Consider the following 25,190-nt stretch of genomic DNA (forward strand, 5'->3'; position numbering starts at 1 on the left):
CCACTGTTGTCCATGGTAACCTCCAGGCTGGATTTCTTGAAATGCGCTCTATGTGGGGCTGCCCTTGAGGTTGGTCCGGAAGCTGCAATTGGTGCAAATGCAGCTGCAAGACTGCTCACTGGGGCAGGGTATCACCAAAATGTCACCCCGCTGCTTAAGAATTGCACTGTCTACCTATTAGCTACTGGTCAAAGTTCAAGGTTCTAGTTTTGGTGTACAAAGCCCTATACAGCTTGGGACCAGGATACCTGAAAGACCGTCTTATCCCTTATATACCCAGTTGATCACTGTGCTCTGCAGGTGAGGGCCTCCTGCAAATGCCATCTTATCAGGGGGTCTGTTCCGCACAACATAGGAAACGGACCTTTAGTGTAGTGGAGCCTACCCTTTGGAATTCCCTCCCCTTAAATATTAGACAGGCGCCATTCTGTTGTCTTTTTGGCACCTACTGAAGACCTTCCTCTTTCAATAAGCCTTTTAAGTAGAGCCCTTATCTCAGTCTGTGTCTGTGATGGAATTGCTTTTTAATATGCTTTTAAATCTTTTTTTAAAATATGTTTTGTTTTAATATATTTTTAATGGTTGTTTTGTTTTAATATATTTTAAAGTCTGTTTTTATGATGTGTTTAGTGCTTTTGTTTGCCACTGTGGGCTCCTACTGGGAGAAAGGGCAGGATATAAATATAACAACAACAATTTGTGTACATACATGCATATATAATGTCTGGATCTTTTAGTGTTATGGATAGATGCACAGCACCAAAGTTTGCACTATATGATGGAATCTGGAAAACTGAAAGTTGGTCACCTCTAGACACAACTCCATAATCTAGGACAGGGATGGGGAACTTCAGTACCAGAATAACCTGCGAACAGGCCTGGCACCAATGAGCAGCCAGACTGGGCACTGGCTGAGGGCCCTTGGCGCTGAGGGGGGACTATATTGCTGGAACTGGGCGGGTGTAGCTCCTGCTTCGTGATCTGCACTAGCATCGGGTTGTAGAGTGTACGCCCCACGACCCAATGCTGACATGGATTGGCAGCCGCCCTACCAGGCACCCCCGCTGTCAGCAGTGCGGGCTGGCTATGCAACTTCCGGTGGCTCTGCAGTGGCACTTCAGCACACAGCAAGCACATGTTTGCCACCACCCAGGTCAACATGCCCCCCACCATCTTGGATGATACTAAGTGTGCACACACAGCGCACTAATCCACGAAGTGGCTGGGCCTATATAAGCCTCTGACGCCACTGTCAAAGATTGCCCCCTGGGGTCCTTCGACCTCAGCAACTCCAAGGGGATGCCTTTGCTTCCAAGAACAGTCCGAATTCCCTGGGCCACTGCTTTCCGGGCAAACACTCACTTTCCCAGAGTTAGTTTATACCTAAAGCCAACCCAAGAAGGTATACTGCCACTACCCCTTTACTATCCCACACTCTGAGTAAGGGGAACGCAGAGCACTAATTTCAATCTTAGAGCAGACCTATTGTTAAACTCCTTGCTTTGGAGCATTAACCTAAATTAATCAACAGCAGTCAGTAGCGTGTGGTCAAGGACTGAATTTAGGGTCATTAACTCCAAGCAATACACACCATTAAGAAGAGGTAGTTTATTTAAAAGAAAAGAAACGTACATATAAAAAAGAGAGTAGCATTGTTTTCCTTTAAAGCCAATTACCCTCAATGGGGCTGAGCAGGGCTGGCCCCAGGCATGCCGGGGCCCTTGGGCACTAGCCTGCCCTGGGCCCTGGAACCCGCACACACACCCCACATACCTACCTACCTACCTACCTACCAGGTGGGCGGAGGAGCAGGAGGTTGGGTGGGCGGAGGAGCAGGTGGGTGTGCTGGCAGGGGAGTGAGTGAGCAGGCGGGGGGCAGGATGAGTGAGTAGGGGGCAAGGGTGAGAGAGCTGGGGGAGAGGGCAGGCAAGCGAGTGAGCAGGTGGGGAAGGGCAATTGGGGGCGGGGGAGGACAAGCAATTGGGGGAACAGGGGAGGGTGTGAGTGTGGGGAGAGAACAAGCGATCGAGTAAGCAGGCAGGGGGTGGGTGAGCGGGCAGGGGCAGAGGGAGAAGGAGCAGGCAGGTGGGTGGGGGGGAGAGCATGTGAGTGGGTGGGCAGCTCACTCCCTGCGATCCACGGTAGGGAGCCTGCCACAGAAGAGGACGGCTACTCCCCCACTATAATGAGGGGCCCTTCAGGGACCCCTGTGGGCTGCAGAGCCCTCAGCCAGGGCCCCACCTGGCCGCCCTTTGGAGCCAGCCCTGGGGCTGCGTAAGAGATACATTTGAATAACACTGTGAGAGATTCAAGCAGACAGAGAAAAATAACAAAGCTTACCTGTCCTTACTAATTATCACTTCAAGTTGAAAGCCTGGTTCCCAATGGCTTACAAGCATCTTCAGGTGATTCAAGGTAGATGGAATAGGGAACAACTGAAGGATCATCCTTCATTTTATGGGGTTCTGGGTGTCAACAGGGAGGGGGCCAATTAGCCATCCTAGACGCCCCTTCCGTGGTCATCTTCTTGAAGATAAGGAGGGCTAGACAGTCACACCATGTGGTCCTTGATCTGCAATACCCAAACTCCTGACTTTGATTTTAGGAAGCAGATAAGAGATAACAGATAGGACTCAGTTGCATCTTCTTGACATTAGCAATTTGCAGCTGTCTGGCACTAAAACACTTGGGTTTCCCAGCACAGAGTATCCTCGAGGTCTTTGCAACAAAGCCCCACAGAATTCCCTCTGGTTGAGCCATTTTAGCTTGACCAAACTTAGCTATTCTTGACAACCACTACTTCCATCACCACTGCCGAGGAGGCCACTGCAGGCTGGTGCCGGCCCTGTCTGGAGAAGAAGGACTAATGACTAAACCCCTCTGGGAACTGTAGTTCTATAAGGGGAATAGGCTCTCCCTAACAGCTCTCAGCACCCCTCAACAAACTACTGTTCCCAGGATTCTTTGGGGGAAGTCATAACTGTTTAAAGTGGTATAATAGTGCTTTCAGTGTAAGGTACAGATTTGACCAAAGATTAAATGAGGCAGAAAGCCGACTCCTTCTCCAGCCAAGCCCAGTGACTTACGATAGGACCCAGAGTCAGCAAGGGAGCGTGGTGGAAGCACCAGGGGATTTCTTATTCCCCAGGATAGCTACCCTGGGAAAACAGTCCTGAGATAACCAGGAAGGTAACAATATTCGTCTGATGCAACAAAACCCACAAAGAGTTATGTGGCAGAACCTTTCTGGGTCCAAGCCCACTTTGTCAGGCACATTAAACATTATCCTCAGCTGGCAGATATATATTTGGGCATGGGTGGAGTGAGCTGTAAACAATTAGTCAGTCAGGGTTGGTCCCAGGGTTGGATTAAGACATGCTGAGGCTCTAAACTATGTCAAGTTTAAAAGGCCCCATAACATTACCCAAAAAAAGTTTAGTATTCAATCTAACAAAAAGTACAGTGAAGATAGAAATAATAAACTTTTATATTTGCATGTATAGGCGAGGATGCAACTAAAAACTAACTAAAACATCTTGCAATAAGCCTATTTGCATATGACATACCTTTCAGTCAGTGGTTCCTAAACTTTCCCTCCCACACACACACCACTTGAAAATTGCTGATGGTTTTGCTGGACCACATAATAATTTTTCTGCCTATGAACGTATAGTGCAATGGTTGTGCCATCTGCCATCTTTAACCACATATCCATCGACATGTCATGGACTATCTGAATGAAGCTCACGGACCACAGTTTGGGAACCCCTTGCTTTAAATGAAAATTTTATTTATTATTTATTTATTTTGTTACATTTATATACCGCCCATAGCAAGTAGCTACTTACTTAACATATATGAAAACATTTAGTGTACAGCAGCATGAGAGCAGTTACACACACAGTTCTGCACTTAATAAATGGAAGAGGCAATGCAACAACAGACTGATTAGGTCAGACCTTTTCTGAGGTTGAGACTGAGCCGGGCTAGGATTGGTGTGGCATGCCCTTGACCTGAACCAGACCTCACCTGCTATGGGTACTGTTTGACAGTTTATGGACATTTATCTGAATGAAATTTTTGACGTAATTGGTAGTTATTTCTGCACAGATTTATATGCACAATATGAAAAATAACTGTAGTCATTAAGTATATTTTTGTCAAATCAGACAAATAATGTCTGTTTTAGAGTCTGTTCTACCTATTTCTTTTATTTTTTTAACCAATTGTGTAAAACTTTTACATTTAATATTGTAATTAATTTATTTAGAGGTGCCTCATAATCCTAAACCATGGATGGGGAACCTATTTCCTCCTGAGAGCCACATTCTCTCATTAGCAACTTTCTGGGGTCTACATGCCAGTGATGGGGAGGGCCAGAGGCAAAACTGGCCATTCCCCTTCTGCATTTCTTGCACATGTATTCTGTATTTAAGCTGTGTACCTCAGCCTCATCAACTCATCTAATCAATGATTTCAATCACAACCATGCTTTTATTTCTTCTCACTTTTAACCTGTTTCATCAAGGAAACCAAAGAATACTAGCTGCGCAAATGCTATTGGTAATATCTTGAAGGAATTGATATAAGTAGCTTTCCCTGTTAGATTTATTTTTCTGCAATTTTAAAAAAAGTATTCAGGTCTGATTCAGGCACTGACTAATCCTCCACACTGAGTGACCTGTGCTTGTGGCCGTGTGAGGAAATAACATCAGACATGGCACCACATACTGGTGGTGATTCCCATAAACATAATTGCCCATTTTGTAGCTGTTATGAGCCTACAGCCATACTACCCTAATCACGCCTGATCTTGTCTGATCTCGGAAGCTAAGCAGGATCAGGCCTGGTTAGTACTTGGATGGGAGACGGCTCGGGAATACCGCGTGCTGTAGGCTTAGAGGGAAGCAATGGTAAACCACCTCTGAATGCTTCTTTCCAAAAAAACCTTATTCATATATCTAAAAAAGATTCACAGGGTTGCCATAAGTCGTGATAGACTTGAAGGCATATAATAACAACAACCCTGATATGAATTACTTCTAAGGCAGGAGGTGGGGAACCTTTTTCAGCCAGAGAGTTGCATTCCCTTGTGGATAACCTTCAGGGGCCCATAAGCCTGTGATGGGCAGGGCCAGAGGCAAAAGTGGGAGGATCAGTGTGTGTTTGTAGAGTAGGCTATGTTCCAGCCTCACGAAAGCCAGAGATTCCTACACATCCCCCCCCATCATCGGGCAGGGCCACACACCATATATGTAAAGGTGATCCAATGCATTTCAAGCACAAGACCAACAAATCATGGGAACTGTAGTTTGTTAAGGGTGCTGGGAAACTGTGGCTCTATGAGAGGAAAGGCATAGTTCCCAGAATTCTTTGGGGAAGTCATGTGCTTTAGATGTGCATTGGATGTGCTTTGAATGTATGGTGTGGATCTGCCCACTGTTCAAGGGCATGTTCCAGCCAGGCAAAAGCACTTGCAGAGGTTGTGGAGCAAGGGCAATAATGGGTGTGGCCTGGGAGGGGGCGTGGGCTTCTGAGAGTCCTAAGGGCCAAATAGAGAGGCCTGGTGGGCCACATTTGGCTCCAGGGCTTGAGGTTCCCCCCCTGCACATTCTATGAAATGCTCCATGTCAATCTGGTTGTACTAGATTAGATGGCTCCTCTTCCTTGTGGCTGTATCCACAGGAGAGCTTCCTGTGAAGCTGCAATAATTGAACAAGGTCTGTATCTTATCACGAAATAAGAGCAGTTTCACACACAGTAATAACACCTCTATAGGGTAAAAAATGTGCACTGTCGCTTGTGAAGTCCAGCATGAGTGTTTGTATTACATTATTTATTTAAAAGAAATTTACCCCAGCTAAAGAGGTCCCCAGAACAAATTACAGACCAATAAAACAAACATGACAGTCTCTACCTCCAGGTTTACAAACGGGCCGACCAATCCAAGTTATGGGAAGCTGGTGGGGGGGCCGCGGAAGAGGAGCCAGTGGGAAGCTCCGCGGCATCCACTTGCCTTATGGGAGCCACCAGGCCGGCTGAATGCCGGCTCAGTCAGGAGCTGCGCATGGGGACCGGGAGGTAAAAGCTTGCCCCGATGAATACTCCTACTGGGAGTAAGTGCTCTCCATTGACCACCATTATAATTATTTACCTGCAGTGGCCTTTTTGCCGGTGAAACATTTGGCCTGATTGGGACCTGTGGGAATGCTGTGAAGGGGTGGTGGGTATAGCGGAAGTCCTCTTTCCTTGGTTCCACCTCTGCCACACCTCCAGAATATCCCATTTTCGGGCCTTCTGCCAGCTTCTACTGGCTCTCCATCTGCCGGGCTGGGCTTCCCGGCAGAACCCCTGCTGAGCCAGCAGAGTCCTGGCGGTGCCGTGGTTCAGCTGGGATGAGGAGCTTCCGCCAGCAGAGCCCAGTGGAGCCTGGCAGTGTCAGGAGCCTGCAGGCTCAGCCAGTGGTCCCCCCAGCCCAGCATAAATACAAGTTGGATTGTGCTTTAAGAGACATAACACAAAAAGGGGAAAAAAGGAGGATGTGGAGAGAAGACAAGTAAAGCAAATCCAGACTCTAGTTTTTAAATTTTCAAAGTTCTCATAATGACCCGCTGGGATGGAAACAGTTCAAGGAGAGGAGGAGCCAAAGGGAGTGGGTCTTGCAGCAGAGCTGATGGAATGGCCCGGCTTCTCTTACTCTGCTGCAGCCTGATGGAATGGCTATTGCCAAGTGACTATTGAGGAAGAGACAAAGGCAGCTGATCTTTCAGTAAAGCCAATGGAGGGCCCCTGCTTACTTTCCTTCTTCTGCAGCCTGATGGACTGGCTATTGCCAGGTGTCAATTGAGGAAGAGGAAGCAGGCAGGCCAGGAAGCCACTGTGTCCATAATAAATCCTTTACAAGTGAGGGTGGTGGTGTTTATTTAAAACAATCCCTGGGTGGGAAAAACATCACATATCAAGTTGATCACAGCTGAGGGCACTGCAATATTTGGGTTAAGGGAGAATCAGGTCTTCCTGTTTTATTCATGCACATTAATGCACATTAATCATGCATCACAGTTTTAGCAGCTAACTTCAGGATAGTCATTGCAGTGGCATAGATTTGGAGTTAAGCAGGTTATCCTAAAAGGAAAATTAGCTAGCCTTGCCCTGCTCCACAATAACATATCACACCCTTTTATATTGCCTGCCTGCAAGTGACAGTGTGTTCTCAGCTTCACCCTGATTGTCATCTTCAGCCTGACATTTCTTCCAGCATTTAAGTGCATTGTGCAACTCCTTAAGTGGTTGTGTATTGATTTCAAGAGTCCTAATTGTATTGCATCCCTGAAGACAAAGAGCCGGCCATTTATTTCCATGGTGATGGACTTATGACTCCAAAATTGATCCAAATCAAGATGGTTCGACAAAGGCTTCCAATCGGAGCAGGATGTTACTGGACTCAAGACTGTTTACACCAGCAAAGCGATTTGTGGATTTTTCTTGAATACAGTCATTATAATGAAGGCAATGTCTTCTTGCTATTACTGTGTGCTGGGGGGGGATTCTAAAGAGTTGTTGGAAAGCTCTCAGAGTCGCTCTCCCCACGCTCCCTCTTATGTCAGGTGTGGCATAAAGGGTCCTTACCTCTTCACCAGTGGAGGCTGGTCCATTTGGGCTAGTGGGGCACTGCCCCACCAAACTCAGCCAGCCCCCACCTGCATTCCTTCTTATTTCTTATTATTTATTACATTTATACCCCACCTTTCTTTCCATGAAACCCAAGGTGGCTTGCATATGGTTCTCAGGCGGTCTCCCATCCAGGCACTGACCAGACCTGATCCTGCTAAGTTTCAGCAGGGAGCTGGCCTTATGTGCCTTCAGACCATAGCCTGGGACCTTACTTACTAACAACCAGTTTAGGGGGTGGCATAGCCTGTCAGCTTCCTCCTCCTTAGTCTCAGTGTTGCACTGCTAGAACACAGCAGGGAGGAAGATGGGGGCAAAACTAGAATGAGTTAGTTCTGCCTGTCATTGGCTGTGGCTCTACCTACTGTTGTGGCTCCCTGCCTTCCTCCCCACCAGTGCCTACAGGCACCAGCCATGACTGTTCTTTAATCAGAGTTAGAGATAGGGCAGAACTTTGGTTCAGTTTGCATTTAAAGGCAAAACTACCCAAATCACATTTTCCAAAACAGTATGCAATCTGAAACACAGGCATCCTTCAAAAATTCACACTTCTCCAAATCTTGCGAGATAGTTTTCCAGCCAAAAAGGCATATATATCAGTCAAAGGTCCATACAAAATGCATTATGTTAGGGAAAATGGCTTTGCAAAAATTGTATAGTGGGCAAAACTGCATACAAACATTGCAAACAAACAGTATTAGGAGAGATTCAAACTAAGATGCTGATGAATTTTCATGAGGAGTTTGATGTGGGGAGAACTGAACTTTAGATTGGACAACATGAGAAGCTGAGACAAGTCAAAATTAATAGATTCACCCATTCCTAGTCAAAGTTCAAGAAACTCATCATTAGGACCCTCCTGGCAGCAATTGCTCCAAAATAAAAGCAAGCTCAGATGAGATGAAATGTTATGATGCAAGTGCTGATCATGGTGAGGCTGGATGCAGGCTCAGGCTATGCAGTTAAAAACAGGAGTCAGATGTTGCTTTATATAACAGTAGTAGTAGCAGCAGCAGCATTCCAATTGCTAGTCCTGCCTTTTCAGTTAAAGGGGCCCAGTTGGCCGCAGCAGTCTGACAAAGCAGAGGAGGGCTCTGGTCCCACTGGGAAATGCCAAATCCTCAGGCTGGGTGGGGAAAGGCACCACAGACTCATTGGGCAGAAGAGCCTCTGAGGCTCCCCTGCATGCCATTAGTCTCTGATTCAGAGGCCTCAGCCTCATTCCTCCAAAACAGAAGGGGAATCTGACTCCAGGGCAGAGCTTGGAAAAGTTACTTTTTAAAACTACAACTCCCATCAGCCCCAGTCAGCATGGCCATGGCATTGGGCTGATGGGAGTTGTAGTTCAAAAAAAGTAACTTTTCCAAGCTCTGCTCCAGGGTTATGACACCAAGACACCTTTTGTTCTCTTCTGTACAACTGACGTATCCCTCCCTCTTCCCTGTGTTCCAGTTAGGGATGGGTGAGAATTTTGATTCAGTTTGCATTTTAAGCCTAATCTATCAAATCAGCACTTTCTGAAATAATATGAGAACTGAAACACAGCCATCTTTTGACATTTGCACTTATTCAAATTTTGCGATGCAGTTTGTCAACCAATGTTTACAAACATGCATATGTTATGGGAAAATGTGCATGAAAATGGATATACGAGTGAAAATAGTATGCAAAAATGCATTATATGATGAGAAAGGGCTTGCAAAAATGCTTACATTAGTCAAAATGGCCAAGAATGTGTTTATTAGGAGAAATTTGCACTCAAATGCTGGAAAATTTTCATGAGAATTTTTTTTTTAAAAAAATTGTGAATTGCTGCAGAAATGTGGAGAACTACATTTAAGACTGGAAACATTAGAAACAAAGAGAACAGAAATCTTTCAATCCCTAGTTCTAATATTGGCTCACCACCAGGTGCTGGAAGCTTGGTTATTCCTGATCCTTCCAATGTCATATTGTGCTTCCTACTCTCTGCATCCTCTGGCAGTTCTCTGAGACTAGGGACGGGCTCAGTTTCTCATTTTTCCAGCCTCAAGTTCAGTTCTCCATATTTCAACATTGGTTTGCAATTTTTGCTTTAGAAGTCCTTTTGAAATTTCGTAGCATTTTAATGTGAATTTCTCCTAATTAACACATTCCATATGCAGCTTTTCCTAATATGCACATTTTTGCAAAGCAATTTTTTCCTAATATAATGCATTGTGTGTGCTACTTCCACTACTATATATGCATTTATATGCACATTTTACCCTCGTAGAAACATTTTTGTATAATTACTTGGATGGAGAACTGCACTGCAAAATTCAGAGATTTTCAAAAGATAGCTGTGTCTGGGTCTACATATTACATCATAAAGTGTGAATTAAGTATGTGTATCTTTAAATGCCAACTGATTACTCCCTCATCCCTATCTGGGCCTGCCTTGCAGGCTGTCTGCCTGTTGCCCCACCTCCTTACGCAGCCATGGGGAGGACGAGAGCATGTGAGGCAGCCATCTGCCATGCAACAGCACTTACAGCCAGCCAGTGGTTATTTCTGGCAGGCTTGCCATGGCACAGCATGGAGACCATGGTCAGCTGAGCCCAACCCTTCACACTTGCATTGAACTAGTTTGTGTTGATTAGGGTAACAGGCTTTCAAGTTGCACAAAACGTTTCAAGTAGGAAATCCAAAAGTCCTGTAAGATCCAATGTATCCAGTTACCCTTCCTGGGTAACTAAAGCTCTACTTAGCCATGAGCTCAGGAAGGCGATTATGCTGGGTAAGATCATCCATCGGGTTCAGTTTCCATTTCCAAACCAAGGGCACTTCCAGAGGACATGTTTACTGAGCATTCATCCTGATTTGTTTGCAGGGAGGTTAGATGATATTGTGTCAAGCAAGTGTTATTTCACCCTTTCCATATCATAAAAAGTCCAACCTTTCAGGAAAGTGGGTTTGTTGAGGAAAACTTCCCAATCCCATCAACTAATTGCGCAACTCGGATTTTCCAGTGTGTGCTTGAGTACCACTCAAAAATAGTGTATGCCCTGTGTATCAGACTTTAATTTATAAATGATCTTTACTAAAATTTACAAATTATAACAGTATCTTTCAAGCCATTAAATGCCTGGGTAAACACGAATGTTTTTAAATTCCTCCTGAATGTTAATAATGTCTTCTTAATGTTCTTAATACTGAGAGTCAGAAGAAATTTAAAAACATTCCTGTTTACCCAGGCATTTGATGGCTTAAAAGATAAAAGGTTCCTTGGAACCTCGAAATTATTAGTTGTGTAGGTATGTGGTTGTCTTAAAATGTTTTTAGATGCACGTAATTGTTTTGAATTGTTTTTAATATGTTTTATTTTATTTGAATTGTATTGTTGGCCACCCTGGGCTGCTTTGCAAGGATGGCCGGGATAGAAAATAAATAAATAAATAAATAAATAAGAGCCTTGCTGGATCATACCAAAAGTTTATCTTGTGCAGGTGTGGGGAACCTTTGGATTGCTGTATGTCAATAAACTACACCTCCCATCATCCCTGGCCATTGGGTGTGCTTGCTATGGCCGATGGGAGTTGTAGTTCAGCAATAACTGGAGAGCCAAAGGTTTCCCGCTCCTGATCTTGTCCATCATCTAGTTCCCACAGTGATCAACCAGATGCCAATAGAAAGCCCACAAACAGGGCATGATGATGGTAATCACACTCTCCAGCATTTGCATCCCAGCAACCTGTAATTCAGTAGCGCACTCCCTTTGATTCTGGAGGCAGCATATATAGCCATTACAGCTTGCAGTAGTCCCTAGCCTTATCCTTCATGAAGTTCTCTAATTCCGTTTCAAGGCAGTTTGGCATCATCTTGTGGAAGCGAATGCCATCATTTAATTATCACTGTGTGACAAATTATTTCCTTTTGTCAGTTCTGAGTCTCCCACCATTCAGTTTCTAGTATTAGAGGGAGAAAAGCATCTGTCTTGGTGCTTCCTTCCACACAACAGTTTCTTGCGGACTCAGTGCTGTTCATGCATGAGTTTTGCCCAGTATCAATATAACGAGATCCTCATCAGAATGCCATCCCATATTATTTTCTCATTTGGGGGCTGGTGACTCGAGAGAGGGCATTCTGTGACAGCCCCTAAGTTGTGGAATTCTCTCTGTACAGAGGTGTGTCTGGAACCTTTGCTGTACAGTTTTTGGTGAATTGTAAAGATGTACCCTGGTCTTCACCACCTGAGATGTATGTTTTCAGGACCTACCCTACTCCTGTGAATGTAATTTGTTTTCTTGGTTTTTAATACTGTATTTTAAATTTCTGTAACCTGCTCTGGGACATAATGGTGAAAGGAGGCCGTCATCATCTGTATACCAGGAGTGTAGTCAAGCAGGGTCTCGGGTTTTTAGACCCTTTACTTTTTTGGGAGCAGGGTCCCAGCAGGGTCCCTATGTCTTCAGCATCCTGCAAGCCAATCAGCATGAAAGGGGAATGTGTTAGCAACTGAGAAGAGTCTTCTAACATGCTTCCTTGTCCTTTCCTGCTGATTGGAGCTAATCAGAGTAAAAAGAGGTAAGTCAAACACTGAGAAGACTCTTCTCAGTGCTAACACTCTCCTGTTTTATGCTGATTGGCTCCTAGACATTAACAAGGATCTCATTCTGTACCCCACACCAAAAAAAAAAAAAGTTGGGAGGGGACATGGCAGTGATTAATGTAGTTTTATGATTCCCAGTAGACTGACGAAAAAGAGTAAGATGCAATATATATATATGCAGGTAGTTATGTCAATTTATTTGATGGGAGGGGGAGATCCAAACTGCGACACAATCTCTTTATTAGGGCCAAAAGAAAAAAAGACACAGAGTAGTAAGCACGCTTTCAGGTTCTGTTAAGCAGCAAAACTAATCTGGGAAGGAAGTTGTCGTCGTTATGAGAAAAAGATAGTCAAGTCACACAAGTTCAAGCTATGGTGACACAGTACGCTACCACAACCTTAACACTTGTTGAACATTGGAACTAGGACCCATTGTGGAGGAACATGTCCATAAAACATGTTTGCCATGAGCAAATGTTTAAATTTTACTTTTTAAATGCACGGAAGGATTATGCATATTGGTCCTCAACGGCTAACAATCAGAAACAATCGTGGTGATTTCTATTAAATGTATCTGGGTTTTCAGCTTTCCTCCCTGAATTTCTTGCAGTAAATATATAATGCCCTCTGGAGTTAATCAAAACAAATGAAGCATTAATGGAAAATTGGGTTGCATCTAAGGCCACTGATTTCAGTGGGTCTGACTTAGAGACCACTTACTGCATTTATATACATTATGGTGATCTCCCAAATCTCCTCTGCTCTGAAGCATTCCTCAACTCAAAAGACATTTATCAGATTCTAGGTGGAGCCAAACTAATGCCAGCACCAGACAGGATAATGCCATGGCATTTGGACTGTCATCTCCTTGCACCATGCCAAGTTCTTTGTTAAGACAGAATTAGGTTTGCTTTCTCTCTGCAAATGGCCACCTAGACCCTTCTTTCTAGACTTTCTAGACTTAAGGATCTTAAGCCCCTCCTACCTTTAGACAGTGAATTATTACACTAGTCTCCAGATCAAAGCATTTCCATTAGCCACATCTGGAGGGGGAAGGAGGCTGATCTACAGATCAGTTTCAAAACCTCTTTGAAGCTGAATTAAAAAAAAAAAAGCACTCAAGCTGCTCCCACCAGGTTTTACAGTAAAAAAAGGTCAGGGTTTGACTAGCATTGTGTGCCCCTGTTTTCGGAAGAGAGAGGTGGAGATGCACTGGAACCGGCAGAACAGTGAGTGTGTTTCCACTCAAAGTTTGCCAATCCTGATTTTTAAAAAAGAAAAGAAATACTCTGAGCTTGTGTAGTTTTGCAGTTTAGACTCCCTTATTACAGCACCATTATGATTACAGGAATAAAATGTCTTTGGTTTCTGCCGCCCAGATGCGAAATATATTTACTTGGGAACAGGGCTGGTGCCAGACATGACTGGGCCCTTGGACACCAGCTTGCCTTGGGCCTATGGCGTCAAACTCCCCAACACCCTCTCCCAATGCATACAGCACAGGGCTTAAATAGGCCCATCGGCCCCAGCCACCTGCCACATCAGCGCACTGCGTACAGTACACACATGCCTATCATCAGTGAAGATGGGGGGGTGTCAACCCCTTAGAGACACCCCTGCCACCAAAGTGGGTGATGGCAGGCATATGTGCAGCATGATAACATGCTGACATGGTGATGTGGCAGGTAGTTGGGCAGGCAGGCTTTTTTAAGCCTACGCCACCTCCATCGGAGGGGAATGTTGCCTAAGAGGTCCTGTTCTGTGATCCCTAGCAGTGTCAGGTTACTGAATCCCACAATCTGATGCTGGTGTGGATCACAGAGTGAGATCCACCCCCCAGCCTAAGGAGGGGCCCTTCAGGGGCCCTTCTGGGATGCAGGGGCCCTAGGCCAAGGCCTGACCTGGCTGCCCGCTGGCACCGGGCCTGTTTGGGAATAAGCACCTTTTTTGGTAGAAAATACTATGGGTTGTCGTAACTTACTAACTTTTACTCAGAGTGGACCTATTGAAATCAATGGATTTAAGTTAGTCATGTCCATTTGTTTCAATGGGTCTACCCTGAGTAGGCCTAACATTGGATACAACCCCATATTTTTAAAGTAAAACCAATAAAATTAGCATCTGTAACCATGCACATGCTCAGCCAGCTGCCTCCAGTTTCACTGTGAAAGAATGAATGCTTTGGTGACTGTCACCAGCCCTAGTGGACCCTCGTATGCTCATGTGCTAACACTAGGCCAGTGCTTGGAATGACCTAGTTTATTTAACAAATTTCATGGGGTTAGTTCAAAAATCTCTGAGCTACACCTGCAAGTGGTTCCCAAATATTTGACAAGTGAACTGAACATGAATTAAGTTTGTTTGGGGGTAGAACTTTGAATGATTTCTCATTCATCTTCAAGTTCATTCTCATATCTGCTTTTTTATTCTTTAGACTCTTTGGACCTTTAAGTTTAAAGATCATAATTGTTGGGAACAACAAATGAAACAATTGACATTTTACTGCGTGTGCGTCTTGATGTTGCTTAGTCTTCTTTAATATATTCTACACTTCAGCATAGCTACTTGTAACATTCCAAATGCTGGGGTAAAATGTGTTGAGGATCATTTGGATGAACTTGAACTGAACTGTGAACCAAACTAGTTTGCATTATAAAGGGATGGATGTGCTTTCACCTTGGACAGCTCCTTAAATGTTCAGACTAAAAGCCAGAGTGGATTCACTGCCCCACTGACATTGAAGCCATCAGTCTTCACTAGTTGAACCTGAACCTGAACTTGAACTAGTTCCTCTTATAAATGAACTTTCCAAGTTCTGCACCAGGCCCATTTGTCACTGCCCCCATCACCTGCCACTTTCTGAATGGTGCTTTGGTGCCCCATGGTCTGTGGGGCAGTGAACATCAGCCCTGAAGTCCATCGCTAGCTGCATCACTCAAAACAACAGAGTCTGGTGACACCTTAACAACTGGAAGAGCAATCCAAACTACAGGAAGCCACCATAATTTATGCTGGAGAAAATTATGATGGTATAATTTACCCCATTCCAAACTCTGTTCAGGATCTGGCCCAAGCCTGGCAGAGGGAAAACAAGACTTGAAAATAGACTCTGACTTACGCCACGCTTTATGCCGGCATAGGTTCTGCCAGGTTGCCAGGTTATATGTGGGGATGGAAAGATCTGTCGATTTCGGTTCTCTCAGTTTCTCATTTTTCCAATCTTAAATTCAGTTCTCCATGTTTCTGCAGCAATTTGTGTATTTTTTTAAAATCCTCCTGAAAATTCTCCAGCATTTTAGTGTAAGTTTCTCCTAACAAACACGTCTGCAAGCTGTTCCTCATCATACAATGCATTTGTGTGTGTTATTTCCACTCATAATAATAATAATAATAATAAAATTTTATTTCTAGGCCGCCTATCTGGCCGCATTAGCCAGATTATTTCCACTCATTCGTTTTTATGCACACTTTCCCCTAATACAGGCATTTTTCCAAACATTCGCTGGTTGGTGAAGTGTATTTCAAAATTTGAAGAAGTGCAAATTTTGAAGGATGGCTTGTTTCAGTTCTCATATTGTTTTGGAAAACGTGAAGCTGATAGATTTAGCTTGAAATGTGAACTGAATGGAAATCCCTGGCCCCCATCCCTTGTCACATGACTGAGCAGAACAGAATTTGGAAGAGGGTTAAGTCTCCTGCTGCCCCACCACTCCCTGGGACATCCCTTTTTTGGGGACGTACTCCTGTTTCTGTTCAGCCAGTTGAGCCCCTGGCTGAGCCAGGATGGAAGGCTTGCTAGGGAGCAAGTTCATTGAACACCATGAGATTTACTTCCAAGTGGACATGCATTGGATTGAGCTATATAAGTAAGGCTGGAATGAATGAACAAGGTCCATTTCCCAGCTGTTTCACAAAGCTTGCAATTCAAGGAGGGTAAGGTGAAATTCTTTTGGGGGGTTGGGCGTTGGGCATCAAAGCAGCCACCATTTTGTTTTCCCCCCAGGAAAAAAACTATCCTGAGGTGCTTTGTGAAGTCTGGGCAATTCAGAATTGCTCCCACCATGAAAAAGGCTGCCTCTTTGCTACTTATTTGGGGCCATCATTGTAGCGGATAGCTGTTGAATATCTACAGGACCACACATATTTTTACAGACAGGGTGGACATTTTCCCTAGCAGCTCATTTTCTTTTATAGGTGCACTGTTAAATATCCCTCCAGAGAAAAGGAAGAGATTGAATGGGCTTGTTAAAAATATAACATTGCAGAATGCTGTTCCACATAACCCCATTCCCTGCAAAAATAGTAGGAAAACATTATGTTTGGATTTAAAAAAATAATAAAAATGACTTGCAAAAATGGTGTCCCTTGCCCGAGGGTGGATGCAGTCTGGGGGTGGAGGGGAATAAGAGGTTAACCGTGCAGCACTATGCATGTCTAATCATAAGTAAGACTTCTGCAGGAGTATTTTGCAGCTTGTTAAACTGCAAAATAACAGAAGAAAGTGGTGTTGCTTAAATAATTGTGGCACTACAACATAATTAGATGTTATACTTTCAACTGTTTATCTAGTAGCATCATATATCTTTAAAATTGAAGCCAAATCATGTTCTGGTTTCTTTTGCTCCAGGCTTTATCTTTATTTTATGAAAACATTTTGCTTGATATACCTTAGGGAATACCATATGAGAGAAGACTGTGTGTTCTTTCTGTTTACAGCATGTCAAATTTCTTTGTCACTGATAATTGTCATATTCTCTGGATACAACACTTGGAGTTAACTTGCTTTTATTTCCCTTAAATAGACAGTCCATTAAATGGGGGGAAATGTACAAGTGTAAGCACACAATCCATCTCACTTCTGCTGAAATGACAAAGCATTATTTACTTATGAGTCAGTAAACCCACTGAACTTGCATCAGATGTTCCTAAAGAAAAGAGCTAAAAACAAGGCCATCTGAAGGAGTCGAAGCAGATAAGTTTGTATTAAATATAATTAAAATATAATTTAAAATGATATAAAAACATGCCAGATTTGAAATAATAGTTCTCTTACTCAGACAAGAGGGGGGGATGAACCTTGCTTTCATTTTGAAAGGCCACAGGATGATTCATGATAAACAGAAGCTATACCTAAACCAGCAGGTTGGAAAAAAAATATATTTTAGAACCTTAACTTGGCATTTCACTTTGGTTGTTGAACTTAGTGAATGAAGCACCCAGGCTGACATCATATCTCAAGAAATCACAATTAAAGGCCAGAATTTCTGACAAACCCAAATTATAGAGTTTTTTTTCTCCTGATTATGAGCAGAACACAGGCCATGAAGATCACATAAAAATTTGGCAAGTGTGACTCACGTCGCACAACACACTGTAAACACACTTTGCTCAAGTAGCTAATAGTCAGAAGTTCACTGCACAGGCCCATTTTCTTTGCTGTTCCCTGGCCAGCTGGCGGCCCTACTTCATATTGGAACTGCATGGTTAAGTGCTTTTCGATGAAAAAGAAACTCCATTTTAAAAACTAGCATATCAAGGAGATGGCTAAGTCAGAACTCCTCCCTGAGATGCTGGCTTCCTGCATGGAGGGAGTTCTGAATACAAAGCACCACTCAGTCATGCAACCCTCCCACCTCCACATTATGAACTGGTAAAACTCTAGAACAGTGGTTCCCAACCTGGGGGCCAGGACCCCCAGGAGGGCCGCGAAGTAATCCATAGGTGGCCGTGAACAGTAAAGAAATGAATTATTTATTAATTTTTTTAAAAAGTCTTCACTCCTTCTACACTGTCTGCTTTCCACTGCTGCTGCAGATGACACCTCCCCCTTGCTCCAAACGAGAGGGGAGGCCTTTTGCTGAAGCGCCAGAGCATCTTTCAGGCGCACTAAGGGCAGGCATCTGCCTATAAAATACATGGCAGATGCCAAAGGAGGCTGAGGGTGGAGCTACCAGGAAGAAGAGGGGATTACTATCACTGATTCCTGTCTCCTTGCACTGCCACTACTGGCAACGCCCTTACTTAGAATGAGAGGAGAGGGCTTCTTGTGAAGCAAAAAGAAGCTACAAAAAGGTATTGAAAATAAAACAGCCGATATCATAATGCCGTTGTATAAATCTATGGTGCGGCCGCATTTGGAATACTGTGTACAGTTCTGGTCGCCTCATCTCAAAAAGGATATTATAGAGTTGGAAAAGGTTCAGAAGAGGGCAACCAGAATGATCAAGGGGATGGAGCGACTCCGTTACGAGGAAAGGTTGCAGCATTTGGGGCTTTTTAGTTTAGAGAAAAGGCGGGTCAGAGGAGACATGATAGAAGTGTATAAAATTATGCATGGCATTGAGAAAGTGGATAGAGAAAAGTTCTTCTCCCTCTCTCATAATACTAGAACTCGTGGACATTCAAAGAAGCTGAATGTTGGAAGATTCAGGACAGACAAAAGGAAGTACTTCTTTACTCAGCGCATAGTTAAACTATGGAATTTGCTCCCACAAGATGCAGTAATGGCCACCAGCTTGGATGGCTTTAAAAGGAGATTAGACAAATTCATGGAGGACAGGGCTATCAATGGCTACTAGCTGTGATGGCTGTGCTCTGCCACCCTAGTCAGAGGCAGCATGCTTCTGAAAACCAGTTGCTGGAAGCCTCAGGAAGGGAGAGTGTTCTTGCACTCCTGCTTGCGGGCTTCCCCCAGGCACCTGGTTGGCCACTGTGAGAACAGGATGCTGGACTAGATGGGCCACTGGCCTGATCCAGCAGGCTCTTCTTATGTTCTTATGTTCTTAAGCAAGCCTGCAAAGAAAGGCTGCTTTCCCCCTTCCTTCCTGGCAGCTAGCCTGCCTCCCTGGGGGGAGGGGGTCACAAAAAAGTTTCAGCTTTTAAAGGGGGTCCCGTGCTCATAAAGGTTGGGAACCACTGCTCTAGAACTACCTCATCTACTAACTGGGTGAATAGGGACTCAGTCCTACCCCAAGGATACAATCAGGGGTGTAGACGTCCAGGCTCTCAGGGGATCTTAGACCCCTTACTTTTTTTAGGAGCAGGGTCCCAATGTCTCCAGCATCCTACAAGCTAATCAGCATGAAAGGGGAGTGTATTAACCACTGCGAAGAACCTTCTAATATGTTTCCTTATCCTTTCCTGCTGATTGGAACCAATCAAAGTGAAAGGAAGTAAGTCAGCCACTGAGAAGATTCTTCTCAGTAGCTAACACTCTCTTCTTCCTTGCTGATTGGCTCCTAGGGATGTCTGTTGTTGTGGAAGAAGGCATTAAGAAGGATTTCCTTCTCAACCCAGCAGCAAAACAAAACAAAAGCATGAGGTTGCAACTATCATGAAAGGACCCTGTACTTATGAATTAGTCACAACACTGCTGGATACAATCCAATTTCCTACACTCCGTTTCATGTGTAATCTGCAACTCTTTCCCCCAAGCTAGTGCAGGTGGCTGACATCCCCAGGTATCCTCAGAGCAAGAGATCTCAGCCCATGACCAGTAATGTTGGTGTTTATGTGTTCTTGGCTGGGTGATTTTTGAGATGACTGGACTGTCGTGCCTCCAGGCAGGGCACAAACTGTTCCGGGGGTGTGGTAGGGACGGAGTGATCTGTCAATTTCTGTTCTCATTTTTCCAGTCTTAAATTCAGTTTTCTACACTTCTGCAGCAATTTGCAATTTTTTCTTTAAAAAAATCCTCATGAAAATTCTCCAGCATTTTTGTGTGAATTTCTCCTAATAAACACATGTTTGCAGGCAGTTTTGACTAACGTACACCTGTTTGGAAGCCATTTCTCGACATATAATGCATTTCTGCATGTTATTTTGATTCATTTATTCATTTTTATGCACACTCTAACCTAGTATATGCACTTTTGTAAACATTGTTTGGTTGGTGAACTGCATCACAAACTTGAATAAGTGTGAATTTTGAAGGATGGCTGTGTTTTGGTTCTCATGTTGTTTTGGAAAGTGTGAATTTGATAGATTTGGCTTGAAGTGAACTGAATTGAAATTCTCACATATCATTAGTGTGTGGGGCCTGGTGAAACCTCTCACTGCACCCCGACTGTTGCAAATGCCCCATGGATCTCAGGTAGGGATGCGTGTTTGCCTACTATACATATTTTTGCAACATTTTTGCAAATTTTCCCCTAAAATAATGCATTTTTGTACATTATTTTCACCAATATATGTATTTTAATGGACACTTTTAACCAGTATAAGCATATTTTCTATGTGTTACTTGGCTGGAGAATTTCACTACATAACTCCGAGAATAACAAATTTCAAAGGGTGGCTCTGCTTCAGTTCTCATATTGTTTCAGAAACTGTGAATTGGGAAGGTTCATCTTTAAATGTAAACTCAGTATAATTTCTCCCCTATCCCTAGTCTCAAGAATAGCTAGGGCCTTCCACGGTCATCTGTACATCACTGTCCATCGGGGTGTAGTCATCCAGGTTTGCAGGGGGTCGTAGACCCCTTACTTTTTTTGGAGCAGGGTCAAGCAGGATCCCTATATAAAAGCCAATCAGCATGAAAGGGGAGCATGTTAGTCACTAGAAGAGTCTTCTCACTTGGCTAACAATGTGCTTCCTTGTCCTTTGATGCTGATTGGAGCCAATCAGAGTGAAAGGAGGTGAGCCAATCACTGAAAAGATTCTTCTCAGTAGCTAAACACACACTTCTCCTTTCATGCTGATTGGCTCCTAGGGTAAGTGAGTAGTGAGCTTCATAGCAAAGTTCCTTGGTCTCCCAAATCCTAGTCCCAAACTTCATTTCAGAATTCTTAAAGTTTCTGGCAACATTTAGCCCCCAGAGAGAGAGATTTGGGGGGGGCTATGCACATAGCAGCTATATTCTGGTTCTATAATTCTGTACTTGCAGAAGAGACAAGTGAATCCTGCGGTGTGGTTATCAGGGGGCGTAGCGTGATTATCATGAAGGGAACTTGCACTTCTGAATTTGCCACTATGCTACAATTCTCCATAGCTCCACAGTGCAGGGGAGTTGTGGACTGGACCCTACATTTTGCAGTACCAAACAACAAATGCTAAGATGTGGCATATTGATCATTGTGCATAGTGCCAAGGACCAGGCTGTTATTCCAGCAATACAGGCAGGGCCAGCACCAGGCATGCCAGGGCCCTTGGGCACCAGCCTTCCCCGAGCCCTGGCACACACTTGCACGACCGTCCCACCTACCTCTCCCTGAAGGATTTGCACAGCGTTTCAAGGGAGGGAGTTCCAAGGCACCTCCCAACTGCCGCGCAGGCACAAGACAGCCACCTGCAACATGCTCCGCCAACCTCTTGAAGTAAATGATGGTCTGCGTGCACATCCCTGCCATCAATCAAGATGGCAGTGGAGGCATCAGGGAAACTTCAGCCACCATCTTGGTTGATGGCAGACTTGTAACTGCAGTGCAACGGGCCCCGGCATGCCTGGCGTCGCCCTGACAACCAGTATTTACTTTGAGAGGTAGGCAGAGCATGTTGCAGGCGGTCATTGTGGGTCTGTATGGCAGTGGGGGGATGCCTCGGAACTCTCTCCCATGATCTGTGGTGTGGATCGCGGAAGCTACCCCTACCCACACACCCTAAGGAGGGACCCTTTAGGGGCCCTCGGCCAGGGTCCAACCTGGCCACCCTCTGGTGCCGGCTCCGAGTACAGGTAAATATACAGGTATGTGTGCTGAGGATTAGAATATCATAGCAAGTTGTTCAACAGTTTGCTGCAATACTTAATGTTGTTGAGTTTATAAGATGGAAGAGTCATTTTTTACTCATGGTCATTCTCCAAATCTGCCTCGGTCTTTGTTTTCACATTCGTCTCAGGTATGAAGAGTCCATGCAAGTCCAAGTGCATATCTACCTTGACCACAGCCCGTGCTATTTCCTTGAACGTTTTGGCATCCAGTATCAGCAGGAAAGGCAGCTTCTGGGGTTCCGATGTCACGATATTTGACAATATGATACCTAAAGTTGCAAGGGAAGATATGCTAAAACAGATCCCCCCACAGTAAGGCTTTTTCAAGAAGATGGGAATAGGGTGGATATTAATTTATGGCAGTGGTGAGCAGGGCCCAAGGTAAAAGTAGGCAGAGTAATGAATGTATATTTTACCTTTGGAGGCTTGTTTCTGAATGAATGCACACGCACGCACACACACCCTTTTCTATCCTCAGTCTAGGCAAGCAAAAGGCGTGATCAGAGTTTGACACATTTCAGCCTGGCAAAAACACTCGGGCCACATTTACACCTGACATTTATTCCACGTTAAACGGTCATGGCTTCCCCCAAAGAATCCTGGGAAGTGTAGCTTGTTAAGGGTGCTGACAGTTGTTAGGAGACTGCTATTCCCCTCACAGAACTACAATTCCCAGAGTTCTCTGGGAAGAGGGATTGATTGTGAAACCTCTCTAAGACTTGTAGCTCTCTGAGGGGAATAGGAGCTTCCTAACAACTCTCAGCACCCTTAAAAAAACTACACTTCCCAAGATTCTTTGGAGGAAGCTATGACAGTTTAAAGTGGAATAAAAGTGGAATAAATGTATGGTGTGAATGTGGCCTCAATGAAGGAGAGATGCAGGACCACTGAGTGGTATGGCCTGGCCTGGTGAGAACCCCAAAAGCCAGAAAGAGAGGTTTGGGGAGGCACATTTGGAGCCTAGGCTTGAAGTTCTCCACCCCTGAGTTAAATTAGTCTATTGCAGCCTATTAGTCGACTATCAGAATGCCCCTGATTAAAATCATGCAGCAGATTTTCTAAATGATATTTTGAATACAGGTACTTCTAAGAAAACCTGCCCTTTTGATGTGATGGTTGCATTTGTTTGTTGATATCAATGAAAAAGAAGAAGAAATACAAATATTAATATTAAAAATTAAATCTTATGTGTTGTATTGAACTCAGAGTAGACCCACTGAAATTAGTGAACCTAAGTTAGTCATGTCCATTAACTTCAATAGGACTGCTCTGAGTAGGACTAGCATTGAATACTACCCTATGTATGCTTATTATTGTCGGCCTAACTTACAAGATCTGAACAGGGTGGTGTATAACAGATGCTATCGGAGGTCTCTGATTCATAGTGTTGCCATAAGTCGTAATTGACTTGAAGGCATATAACATCAACGACAAACTTACACCACCACCCCTGAGCTCCTTGAAAAATGGGCAGGGCACAAATGTGATAAACAAATGCAATGGGGACAGTTGACAAAGGAAAGTGACATGTTTTAAAAAGCAAAATGTATGGGTGTCAGCTTTTTCAATTAAGTCAGCATTTCCAGGTGTAAATAATGGTTCTTTCATGCAGTCTGTTGGAATTGTTTGTCCTCACACATTCAAATGCTGAGCGCTCACTTTAGCAGGAATGCGTCCCAGATTATAAAGGGAGATACTGTTGAACTATATTAGCCAACAGGTCATGAGCTAAGTGGGTCGTCCATAGGCCTGCAAGTACATAGATTCAGCTACTAAAGCCTTTGTGGATTAATCCGTGCCTCAATGGTCTTGCGAGTTTACCAGCACACTTTACTTTTTAAAGAATGCTTTGATTCTGCCATATCAGTGGAAGGAGATTTGAAGTGAGATATGAATCCATGTCTCTTCTCCACACAAAGTTAATGGCACACTCGTGTGTGTGTGTGTGTGTGTGTGTGTGTGTGTATGTGTGTGTGTGTGAGAGAGAGAGAGAGAGAGAGAGCGAATGTGTGTTTTAGGCTGTTTTGGTTTTCATGTGTTACTAGTCTTCAAACTCTACCTTCAGGGAACACTTTCTCTACTGACTGGTCTGGCAAGGAATCCCTTTTACATTATAGTACATTCCAGGGTGGGTCCACCCTGAAACGTTTCCAAGGCCCACCCAGGGCTTTGCTTCATTTGGTTTGAAAACTGCAGTTAGCATAATAGGAAAAGAAAATATTAATGATGGCTTTTGGTTCTAATCTTGCATAGAAACTTGTTTATTAAACTGGAAATTCTCACACTTTCAATCAAAATGTCAACAAGCACCTATGTTGAGGTTTTGTTAGTTTGCAAACATTTACATCTAATTGTTAATTAAATGTTCAAAAGGCTGATATAAAGCCAATTAAAATGTATTGAATCAGTTAACAGCCCGAGTGACATATACCATATATTTATGTCTTCCTCCTCTTCATAATTCTTCCAAAACAGAGTTGACAGAGGGTGATGAAACTCATAAGTGCTGCTGAGTTTGCTAACGCTGCCATTGAGCTTGGATAAAAGAGCCTTAATCTCCAGGATTCTGTTAAGTAGTTTAAGATGGGCCCTTTGATGATAAGCCATTCCAATAGGCTGCATGAAAGATCCATTATATGTGTGTCAAGGCTTTGTTCTGAGTTGCCCGTTGTCAGTGAGTGTGTTGCATTGCATCAGTGAACTTGTGCCAATGATGCAAACCCAGGGGCTGTCACAGAAAGATTATATGTGCCAATGTAGCCATTTAAAAACAGCTCCATTTAAAATAGAAAGGAGTCAAACTCCACTGGTAACTGCTAGATTTCACATGTCAACTGTAGCAGTGGCCATTACTTGAGCCAATGCAATGTAGTGGAGAAACTGTTGGAAGATATGAGATCAAATCCTTGCTTGGCTATAAACTCCACTAGGCTAGTCTTATTAGACCGGTTCATATGTTTGCTCTAAAGCGTAGACCTGTGGTTCCCAAGCTTTTCCCCTCATGGATCCCTTGAAAATTGCTGATGGTCTTGGTGGACCGCTTTATGATTTCTCTGCCTGCTGTAGAAATTGCAATGTGCTGCGCTAGATGCTGTATGATCTTAAATGCATTTTTATTGCTTCTTATATTGTATTTTATTGTATTACAATTTGAATTCTATGGAATGCAAATTGCAATACAATAAAATACAATATAAGAAACAAAAGAAGCAATAAAAATTCAGTAAAAAACCCAATAAGAAT

At 43.8% G+C, this 25,190-nt stretch overlaps 1 protein-coding gene and 1 pseudogene across 1 annotated transcript in view; one reads left to right on the plus strand and one right to left on the minus strand.

Moving 5' to 3' along the window:
- Positions 1-4,779: 4,779 nt before the first annotated feature.
- On the plus strand, positions 4,780-4,898 carry LOC133369511 (5S ribosomal RNA; annotated as a pseudogene).
- Positions 4,899-18,691: 13,793 nt separating this feature from the next.
- BCO1 (beta-carotene oxygenase 1) overlaps positions 18,692-25,190 on the minus strand; it is a 50,446-nt gene continuing 43,947 nt past the window's right edge. Inside the window, exon 11 of the mRNA XM_061593856.1 lies at positions 18,692-22,216. Coding sequence (XP_061449840.1) covers positions 22,020-22,216 — 197 coding nt within the window. The 3' untranslated portion in view covers positions 18,692-22,019. The remainder of the gene's footprint in view (positions 22,217-25,190) is intronic.

This window comes from Rhineura floridana, chromosome 13 (assembly GCF_030035675.1).
Source record: "Rhineura floridana isolate rRhiFlo1 chromosome 13, rRhiFlo1.hap2, whole genome shotgun sequence".
Taxonomy (NCBI): Eukaryota; Metazoa; Chordata; class Lepidosauria; order Squamata; family Rhineuridae; genus Rhineura; species Rhineura floridana.